We start from the raw sequence: 11638 nt of genomic DNA, 5'->3' as shown, positions 1-11638 counted from the left end.
GGCATTTTCGTTTGTAATTTCACTGAGATAAGCATCTGTGATGCAATGATTATTCATGTGATCCTTATCTAAATGGTGCTTGCCAGCACATCCTTCTGACAGCAAGAATGGTATTTCGCAATAAAGGAAATAGGCTGTTATTGCATTCAATACAAAACAATGAAATGGTTGCCTGCTAAATTGTCAACCGATGGAGTATTCTGATCACCTGATCTAAACGCAAGTTCATTCTTTGTTGAACATGAATTCCATAAATTGTTACGTCGGGCAAGCTTATGCATTATGCCGCTTTGAAAACAAGTGAAGTGCCTAACCAACTGAGAAAAAAGAAAGGTCATTTGTACCAAAGTGTACATGAGCTAATTACGAACTGGCTTATTATTGCTGCCTTCTCTCAATCCATACATATACAAGTATAGATATTACGTATGCATACACGGTCAATTATCACAGATTTCTCTCTTCTGATCTGTGTCTGCGATTTCACGAGCGTAGATGCGTGATAGTTCCCATAACACACACACACACACACACACACACACACACACACACACACATACACACACACACACACACACACACACCACACACACACGACACGTTTTACGAATGAATTTGTAACGCGTCCGCCAACGCAATGCTTTCCCCCGCTCCCCTTCTCTTTCCATTTCAGACACACAAGACATAATTATGTCTACAGCAACGCTGAATAATACAACATAATCCAATTATTTTATTGGATCGTAATTGTGTACTGAGTAATCTTTTTAACTGGCTGTGGCAACTTTGTGACAAACTCACTCCATAAATTGCCCCATGTGACTTCGGGACGTTGATTCATGTTTCTATAAGGATGATTTTATTTTATTTTATTTTATTGTTCCACATCTCAAACACAAGTAACATGATATAATCGATTGAACATAAGACAGGACATAGCGTCGAAATTACAAAGAATATAAAAGAAGACAAGCATGAAATGCAGGGGACCTACTAAAAAGCAGAGCTTGTAATGTGTAGGCCCCTATATAGATGAAAATGTTGGTCTTATTAAACAAACAACCTTGTAACGAAAACTATGAAAGGAAGGAAAGACACGTTAAGGAAAAGGAAGCCAAAAGGGCAAGAGAAACAAATAAAATACATCAGAACATAACGAAATAGCCACCTGTAATGCGCTTGCAAGATTCCTCGTCACCCGAGCAGCATGGCTACGTAACTGTAAGAATGCGCAAAAATGCACATCATACATAATGATTAATTAATTCAGGAATAACCTCGACATGAACGACTCAGTAAATGATGATACAGAAGCTGTAAATTGGGCATCCCAGTACCACAATATTATATATTTTGGAGGGTATGTGAAAGTGCTTAAATGAGTATTTATGATGTGTTTATATAAATGTGTGTGTGTGTGTGTGTGTGCGTGTGTGTATGTCATGCAAGTACAGTTACATGATATTGTAACTCCTCACGTTCCTGAAATAAAACATGACCCATAATCATAAACAAGTAGGTCCTACATTTCAGAGGCTCTTTGCAGAATCACTTTCATCGTATAGGATAGGCTGCTATTATTGTCTTCTCTCATTTTCTCTTAAGGCGTATCGTCATTTTACCAAGTAATTTCAACCTACTGCAGTATAAACATACTTTCTCTTCAGTCCAGGGGATTTATTCTGTCCTATGACCAATGTTTACCCACTTTCCGAAGTGATTGTGGTTGCGCGATGTGCTCACACAGATTTGTAGAGAGATGATTATATATTACGACTCGCTGACTAACCGACATAACAAAGATTGGCTATTTTGAATACACACGCAGGGTGTATGCCATTGTTTACAGTCAAACCTGTCTATAGCAGCCATTTAAGGGAGACGAAAAAGTGGCCGTTGCAGAAAGGTGGCCGCTATAGACCGGTTCTTTAAGATGCTTTTTCTCTCGGAGGGAATTGTTGTGGTCTTATACGGCAGGTGGCCGCTATAGACAGGTGGTCGGTAAGACATGTTTGACTGTATGTCTCCCTGTGCCACTCCTTGCAATAATCCCCACTTTCAACAAACAACAAAAACACAAAGAAGAGAAAAGCATTTTGTTTGTTTGTTTGGTGTGTTTTTTGTTTTTTGTTTTGTTTTGTTTGTGTGTGTGTGTGTGTGTCTGTGTGTGTGTGTTTATATAAATATTTTTTCGCAAATGTAAACTTCCTATATGTGTTGTATATATTGTTCACATGTTCACATTGCATCGTCCCCTGAGGACTGAAACTCTAAAAACAACTCGGCAAGAATTGTTATCAGTCATCAAGAACAAAAACAGATATTTCAATGTATAACTTTCTTCGATATTCTGTTACTTAGCTTCAATTTTGTCGACAGACGTTTAATGTGAGGGTAATCACAATGATCGAATACTTTTCTGCACTTTATTCTTTTATTTTCAAATCTTACAATCTCAATTTATATCAGTAAATGATCAGTCCATTATGTTTACATGAAGCTTGTAATAATGAAGGTCAGGCATCCTTATGCACCGTTAGAAGCATAATCGAAGAAGGGATCGTATCGTTTTGACTGAGATCTAACTTCAGATTTCTAAATTTTTTTGGTGAGATAATGAGAAACCTCCTATGAAATGTGAAAGAGCATGTAATTCCACGAGGACTTCTACATTTACATGATGAAAATTAGTTTTGAAATGGCTGAGATATCCAAAACACAGCATCCTAATAAAAGGTGGGACCCACCTTTTTATTAGTACAATCGCTTTGTTTTACTTTGCTTTTGGATGTCTCAGCCATTCCAAAACCGATTTTCATCAAATTAACTTTGAATTCCTCTTAGAATGGTATGCTATGTACTATTTCATATGTTGTTCTTGGTATCTCGCAAAAAGTTGAAAGCCCACAAAAACAAATTATCCTCATTTCCACCAATACTATATACCATCCCTTTAATGAACAGAATCGGGCCTATATCACCTTTACAAGCGATGCTATATGAAGTCACATACTTCATATCTTGAAACCGCAGAAGATTATGGTCTTATATGCATACGACGATGAAAACAGGACGAGGGCATACTGACCAAACATCGAGAGGCATATTTGCCATATAGGCCCCACTAGCCCGCATAAAGCTGCCGAAGAAGCTTCTTTACGGCCGATGGTAGAGTTCTCAAATGCATTAAATTTTGTTGCTGGTATAGCTGCACATCTGTATTTTGAAGGCGCGGGTTGGCAAACCTTGAAGGAATTTCGTATATGCTCATCGCATTCGTCACATACGTTCGGAGAGTAGGCCTGATACGTCGAAGTGTTGTCTCGCCACAGAGTCATATACCACCGCCAGACAAAAAATCTTTCATGAAAGGTCTTTATCGACGAGAAGGGGAGATGCAAGAATATGCGATCGTGGGCAATCGCTGGTGATTCCCTTGACCTATGCCCATTCAATACTCGTCAACACGCTTTTCTCACGTGTTGACAGGACTTTTCAGAAATTGGCGCCTATTCCGTAAAGAAGATGTCAACTGAAACGCATTTATAGTATACCCGCGAATATTTCAGTATTTGTATATACTGCTGGACTTCAATCGAGTCAGGCGCTATCGCACGGACAATCGGTTTTTAACGGACACAGAAAGAGATCGAGTCGAAGCAGACGACAGGATGTGCAATCGGGATTGTCTATCGTGTAGTCTCGATACTCGCTACCCCAGCGACATCGTCAGACCCTTGGTGAGTCCTCTTAAACTTTATTAAAATCACCGTCTCTAAACATTGCAGCTATTGCAAGCAACAGTTTAATTTTCCATGTGAACGGGTCAAGGGCCTATCCTTCAGGCATTTTTTTTAAACGTAATGAATGCCGACTTTTTCATGGCTCATTTCTTTTCAAGGGAGGGAGAGAGGGAGAACGTCATGGAGAAAAGTTCAGACAAACGGTTTCCATCTTTAAAATGGAAATACGTCAAAAGATTAGAGCTCCTTGACATTATGAAAAATTAGCAATTGCTCTTGTTCGCTCTGTCTGCTTTGGAATCGTTCTTTAGAAGTAAGAAGATAAGTGCAAGTATAGAAACATAAGAACTGCTGCACAAGAGCTTGAAGTGAAGGCGGCAATCATTCAGATGTAACTGTTCGACTGTGAATTTGCAAAGACAATTTGACAAACATTAGTCATGAACATGACACGACGTGTTTCGGCATTGATTTGTTTAAACGAGTCTCTATCCATCTTCCGGTGTCTTCAGAAGTAGATAATGCCTCGCACGTGTTTTATTTATGTTTTCTTCAACATCTTTCGGGTTTTTCTCTCGTTTATATATTTTTTCTTTCTTTCTTCTTGGAATGTCGGAATAGTGTACCCCGTATGCCAATCTCAAATTTCTGACCTACCGGATGCTCTTGGCCACCTACTTTACGGTGTACCTGGTCATTCACCTGTCCACCAACATCGTCCACGTCCAGGGGCTCAAAGTCTTCATCTACCTGTCCGACTGGACTCTCATTTTGACCACGCTGTACCTCGTGGTGGCATTCCTCAACGGCATCGCGGACTACGCCTACTATCTGCAGCATGGAGCCTACACCGCCAACTCTCTTTTCGGTAAGGGGCTGCATTGGATCTGCAGCAATTCCTCGATTAGTCCACGGAGTCCCAAATTTAGTTTGGTGCTGTCTCGCTAAATGAAATCTTTAATTGTTAGTATTTTACCGGGCAGACCTAACAAATTCTCATTGACTATGAGCCCTTTGTACGTAGATAATTGTTGATATATCTATATATTTGTTTCACAATTTTCAAAATCATCTTAGTTACTGCATATGATTCTTGAATTGCCAAGACATTTTGGAGGATTGAAGTATAAAATTCTCTATCGAATTGGCTTTCTTTATTTTTTTTTCTTTTTCGGGCATTATATTTTGTCTGAATTTGTGCGGATCATAATGATCTCATTATTTCCATCTTATAATCGTCCAGTATAAGATATGCAGTAAAATTTCTCATTAGAGATTAAAAGAAAATCGACATTGACAGCTACCATCACTTACTTCTCATTATAGCTCATTTCCTCATGTCTCGTTTAAAGATCTGTTTTCATTCAAGTTGTTCTTGCTTTTAGACTTGATTAACATTACTAGTGTGTCAACTCACTTATTGGGACAAGAATAGCAAGAAAGAGCGTTTCAATTACATGTATTATGATAACGACGAAAAGTTATGAAACACGTATACAACTATGTAAGCTGTGCGATAAGTTAGGAGATGTTTACGATGATTCAGTGCAGATATACTTAAAAAAGAACATTCGCCACGACAGAGAAAACCAAGCACACGATGCAAACAGAGATGAAAAGATCGAGAAACATAGTTATATTTATAGAATATTTTAAGCTATGTAAAGGTCAACACACATATCGAAATAGACAAAATGCGGGCCCATAAACTAAACACACGACAAGAAACAAAACAATACAGACGTTGTGTTCGCATGAAATTAAACGTCCCCAGAAGTACCCCTTTGGGCATAAAGTTTTGATTCACTTCGATAGAGTCTGAGGCATATGATATGGCTATCAAAATGATCTACAGATTACTTTGTTTGTTTGTTTTTCACGTCAGCTACCTCTGTGTGCGATACATCATAATGGCTTCTCGACTTGAATTTAAGTCCCGACCCCGTGACACTTGTGATACGCTATCAAAATAATGATTATTTTATTATGCCGAAAAGAGGGTCCCAACAAAAAGCAGTGAACAATGCTTGACCTCAGCTGGTATTGAAGCACAGTCAAATTTTATATTGATTTTATTGTTGTTATTACAAAGACCAATGTCAGGCCTATATAGGTGTTATGGCGACTTTGCATAATAACAGAATTGTCCCTTTTTTTCACGGCTCCACTCCTTGTTAAACAACAACAAAAACAAGACAAATCAACTATAGGCATAAAAAAACCCCATAATAATATTATCAAGTTTATGTAAAATGTAACTGCCTGTAGTGGATGAAGGATTTCGTTAAAACGTCTCGGAGACGTCATTATACTAAAATGCACATGTTACAGTGACTGGTTTTAATGTAAAAAAAAAAAACGTATGAAAAGTGGTATTATTCACAACATTTTATTTACTTGTTGTCGTTTTATTTAGGCTCATTAACAATGAAACTTTTCATCTACATTGATGAGTAATTTTCGCTGAATTTGTTACGGTCGAAGCGATCGTGGAGTTGAGTACCACTTCAGCATAAGAGAGGCATCAAGACTCTGTTGCATTAAAAGAAAAGCACGCAAACGTAAGTCAGAAAATCAATAAGCTCTGGAAACGTATAACAATCGAAACCCTTCTATGGAATGCATGTAAGACTCCATGACAGTCACGTAATACTTCGCGTAATGCAAATTACTATATCACATGCTGTAAAGTTTTATTGGCGAGATTCATGTGGCATTGTGGTAAAGAAGAAGAAGAAGAAGAAGAAGAAGAAGAAGAAGAAGAAGAAGAAGAAAAAGAAATTTACAGAAGGCATAGGGTGCGTTCCCACGAATGTCGCCAATGCGACTTGATTTTGTTTTCGTCGTCTTGAGGACATATTAGCAACCCATATGATTTTATTGACTCTCAAGTTCGACTTCCGCGTGCCAGCGAAGCCGTATTGAATTGAAAACTCGAAGAAAAGAATGTACAAATTGTGCGGGTAAGGGCGAAGCACCTTTAGAAGAAGAAGAACGAAAAAAATGTAATGATCCCGTGATCTTATCGTAAATATATTTGGATCGAATAAAAAAATATACACACCTATATATGACATGTAATTACGCAAAAGGACATGACATGTCTTGATATAATCATATACTTAGCACACACACACACACACACACACACACACAATGTAGGCCTGTATTATATACCCTTGTCACTTGTATTGTAACAGTGTATTGTATTTAGTTATTCTTGCCTGCTATAGATGGGCAGATAGTAACCCAGGATCACATTGTTATGATATTTTATCATATTCGTATACATCTGACCAATACTTAATACATAATAAACCTGGTGGGCCTATATTGAAGGACAGAATATGAATTAATATCATGGATTCATGTGTAATGTTGCACGATGGGAGAGTGAAGGACAGTATAGTGGAGACAGACATGAATTAAATGGTCACTGACCTGTTAGCATTATTACGTCATCCACCAATCATAGCAGAATAATAAAAGTGCACAAATGCCATTACGTCTGCAGCTATACATCATTGACGGTCGTAACATGATATAATATTATTATAAATGAGGGCAAAAAAGGGACTCTAACCAATCAGCAACAAGCTTTGCAGAGGTCGTTCTTGCACAATACAAACAGTGCATGCTATGGAATGTACTTTACTACCGGGTATAGTTATATGCACAAGTGTCGACAAAATGCGCACACCCAAGTGACTGCCACGAAATAGAAATGTATTAGCGTTCATTACACATTAGTAGAGTAGATCTCTGTCGATTTCGTAAAATTGTCATCCATTTACATTTCATGTGTTCTCACATGTGTATGTTTGTAGTGGTCGAGTGACTTTGGTCAAACGATTTCACATTTAGTGCTTTCAAATTCGTTTTGAGGCACCCAAATCAATGGTCACAAGTTCAAATTCGGATGTAAGCATTCAATTTCGAGTTTGGACATGGTTTTTCCAAATTTGTGCATTTGAAATAGTGCGACGGGCTGGGTAAGCACTTCAGAGCACTCTCATTTTCGTTTTTGATCGATTGATTTTCACGTCTGAGCATCCATTTTTTTTTTTTAAAATCATACATGAACATGAATAAGGTATAGAGTGATTTCGTCCAGTCAATTAGTGTATGACTTTTAATTTTATTAGTGGAAAAATGAGAAAGAAAAATGGGATTCCATCGAGATTCGAGCCCGAGACCTCCGGATTTCAAGCCCGGTGCTTTACCAACTGAGCTGTAGAAAGCCCTTAGTGCAGTCTTCGTCCAAGAAACCCTTAAAGGAGACCTCCGGATGATTTTCAGATTTTTACATTTGAACCACTATAAATTAGTTATACTGAGGACAGAGTTTCAGTTTTTATGATAATTGGGATGAAAAATAAGAATATTTTCGAAATTTATAACAAATTGCAGTGAACAAGGATGATGACATGGCAGGTTCTCCATTAGAATGCATGAATTGGGGCTCTTGGAAGCAGAATAAAAGAAGAAGGCATGCATAGATTATACACAGGTGAACTCGCAAGCAAGCGGTATTGTAATGGAATTACACTGCTACATTTCTGGAATATGTGAACCTCCTATGTCATCATCCTTGTTCAGTGTAATTCGTTTAAGGTTTTTCAAAGTATTGTTTCTCCGCTCAAGAACCACAATAAATTCCACAAATCTATACATGGAGTTGTTGATTTATGTAGTACATGATGTGAAATTATGAAAATCGCCTGGAATGTCCCTTTAATTCTCAATGCATCTAAATGTCATCATCATGACAAGCATTTGTTTATTTGAACACCTAGATTTTTCTTTCTTTCCCTCAACACTTTACGTGACCTTCATTAAATAAATCTTTCTTTTTATCATGATCATCACATCTGGGCTTTTTTTAATATTTAATCTACATCTTTAATTTATCATGATAATCATAATGTGGTTTTAATGTTCATTTGACATCTATATTTTCATTATGATCACTATATTGTTTTTTGGTGATCTTCATTGTACACATTTAAAGGGGCATTCCAGACGATTTTCATTATTTCACATCATGTAGTACATAAATCGACAGCTCCGTGTATAGATTCATGGAATTTATTGTTGTCCTTGAGCAGAGAAACCAATAAACTGAAAATCCTAAACAAATTACACTGAAGAGTGTTAATGACATCAGATCCCCACATATTTCAGAAATGTAGCAGTGTAGGTCTAATTCCATTACAATACCGCCTGCGTATAACAAGTTCACCTGTGAAGAATCTATGGATGCCTTATTCTTTTGTTCTGCTTCCTTGAGCCCAAACTCACGCATTCTTTTTGCGAGGTTGCAATGTCATCATCCATGTTCATTGCAATTTGTTATAAATGAAAACATTCTCATCCCTCATCTCAATCACTATAAATTCTGAAACTCCGTACTCAGTTTAACTGATTTACAGTTGTTCAAATGTAAAAGTCTAAAAATCATCCAGAGGTTCCATTTAATGCCACCATCATGTGTGGTCCACAGATAGTCATTCTTAACATTCAATTCAAGAGACAGTATGGGTAATCCACTTTTTAATGAACATCGTGTAAGTTTCATTTGATTGCTCCTCTTATATGAATTTGTTTGCCCAAATGCGAATCTGAATATTCGGAATGAGCTGGCGACAGGTCGAGACGAAGTTGAGTAACCTTCGCCGAAAATGTATGAGCTGGAGCTTTCAATGAATCAGAATGAGCGAATTCGAAATTGGATGCCACGTTAGTTAATATGAAAGACGAAAACGATGTGGAACGACGATATTTCGATGATTGAGCGTATTTGACGAAAATCATGTTTCAAATAAAAAATATAAAACTGAATAACAAAACAATGACATAGGCCAGGAAAACCTATATTCAGTACAGAGTGGCAGGTGACACAGGATGTACCTGTTGATAGCCAATAAAATACATTCATACCATTGATTTCATGAGCAATAAAGAATTATTTTATGCGAGTAAAGAAACAGTCCATGTCACGTGCTGCTTTTTAAACAAACATTCAGGGACCGTGTGTGTATGTGTGTGTGTGTGTGTGTGTGTGTGTGTGTGTGTGTGTGTGTGTGTGCACTAATGTGTGGTACGGGGGCTGGGTCGAGGGTCAATGCTCCTTTCCTCTAACGAAAGTACACGTATCTGTGCCAATAAGAGAAAAGAATGTATTAATCTACAAACATCATGGTAATAATGTCACGCCCATGAGCATGGGGATACAGTATTTCGCAAAATAACAATGTATCGCTAAGGGGAAATACGACAGTTTTGTTGAAGAGATACAGCGTACTTATTTTTGTCTGTCTGTTTATCTTTCCGAACTATACACTACTACATCGTTATACAACGCAAATTCAATGAAGTCTTCAAGAACAATTTAGATGCAAATACTTTGCCTGAATTCAGTTGCATTGATAAATCGCAGCTCTTCTTATGTTCTGTGATACTATGCAAATAGGACAAAATTTCACACAAACTATGCCATCTGTAGGCCCCCCCCCCCCAAAAAAAAAATAATAAAATAAAAAATAAAAAATCCTACTTCGGAGTCGGAGCTACCGCATGCCTGTTCCCAAAATCTCCGGCAAACTCTGCCCCGGTTACCGAGACGACGAAATCCCGCTCAAGAAGTGTTGAAAAAGAATGTGTTTATATTTGACTTTTTCAGAGGAGACATCTTAAAAAAAAAAAAAGGGGGGGGGATCGTAAAATAACTTCAAAGTCACAGAAAGTTGATCAAATATTTACTCAATGAAAATTCGGTTTTTTTTTTCAATGAGTTCCGCGATCCAACTTTCAATACACAGTGAAATAAAAAAAGAGATATCTTAGTTAAGATATTGTCCAGGTACAATGACAATTTGCTTGAGATGAGGTGGGGACGTTTGTCTTGAGATAAGGGATTGGATAAGAGCTCACCTGAGCTGAGCAGTGTTCGGATTTTTATGTTGACGGTGAAAGCATGACTTCAGGTAGGACCTAATTGTCATTCGTTCGTCCGTTCCTTCTTCATCATTACGATATTGATGATGATGATGATGATGATGATGGTGATGATGATGATGATGATGACGACGATTATCATTATCAACATTACTGGCATGATCATCATGAATATTTGCAATGTAATTGTCATTATTGTCGCCATGTCTTTTTGCAGAGCCCCCAATCCTATTCCGGCTCCAATGGTTACTGTTCAGTATCTGTAGCATCACTTCTCTCCTCATATCCGCCTCCTTCTGGCCCACCGCCGGCATCGATCTCCCCGCGGGGAAGATCTTCGAGAACTTCAACATCCACGCCCTCCCGTCGATCGTCCTCCTGATCGACCTAGCGGTCACGGCGGTGCCCATCCGCTTCGGACACGTCTTCTACCCGCTCGTCTACGGCGCCGTGTACCTCGTCTTCGCCGCAGTGTACTGGGCGCTGGGCGGCACGGACCCGTTCGGTCGCCACTACATCTACGGGATCCTCAACTTCGCCCACCCCAAGGTGATCCTCATCGTCGTCTTCGTCGAGGGACTCGGGGCGCTAGTCTTTCAGTGGGTGCTGGCTGGGCTGAGCCTTCTGCGGAATAAGATCGCCAAGGAGTGCAACTGTGCTGGAAGGAGGAACCCGGAAACGGAAAACATGCCCCTGACGGAAATGACCGTTACCATGGTAGCCACCTACTCGTAAAAAAAAATTCAACTTACGACGAACTTCTAAGTACTTGAGTCAGTCAAGGCGACATAACATAAGAGAAGCATGGGTTCAGCTCATTATAGAATACAGTATTCAAAACGAGCGACTTTTAGTATGCTGCTTTGTTGTTGTTGTTAATGTAGTTATTATCATTGCTGCTGTTCTTGTTGTAGCTGTAAATCCGTATCTATGGGAGA

The 11638-nt window shown here is 38.5% G+C and overlaps 1 protein-coding gene across 1 annotated transcript; it reads left to right on the top strand.

Annotated features, from left to right (window-relative positions):
• The first annotated feature begins 3671 nt into the window (after positions 1–3671).
• On the top strand, positions 3672–11435 carry LOC139729827 (protein rolling stone-like). Its single transcript, XM_071640754.1, has 3 exons — positions 3672–3740; positions 4365–4611; positions 10918–11435. Exons 1-3 carry the CDS (start codon positions 3672–3674, stop codon positions 11433–11435), a joined length of 834 nt encoding a protein of 277 aa, XP_071496855.1.
• Positions 11436–11638: the final 203 nt, after the last annotated feature.

Source organism: Diadema antillarum, unplaced genomic scaffold, assembly GCF_040938485.1.
Source record: "Diadema antillarum isolate AM-2024a unplaced genomic scaffold, OU_Dant_1.0 seq00000266_RagTag, whole genome shotgun sequence".
In the NCBI taxonomy this organism is placed as follows: Eukaryota; Metazoa; Echinodermata; class Echinoidea; order Diadematoida; family Diadematidae; genus Diadema; species Diadema antillarum.
The sequence above is the reverse complement of the archived record's forward strand: the minus strand, read 5'-3'. Positions and strand labels throughout refer to the sequence as shown.

Bases quoted from the DNA above. Each gene is read 5' to 3' on its own strand.
- LOC139729827 (XM_071640754.1), top strand. From the start codon at position 3,672: ATGTGCAATCGGGATTGTCTATCGTGTAGTCTCGATACTCGCTACCCC. The intron at 3,741-4,364 runs GTGAGTCCTCTT...ATGTCGGAATAG, and splicing joins GCGACATCGTCAGACCCTTG to TGTACCCCGTATGCCAATCT. The intron at 4,612-10,917 runs GTAAGGGGCTGC...GTCTTTTTGCAG, and splicing joins CACCGCCAACTCTCTTTTCG to AGCCCCCAATCCTATTCCGG.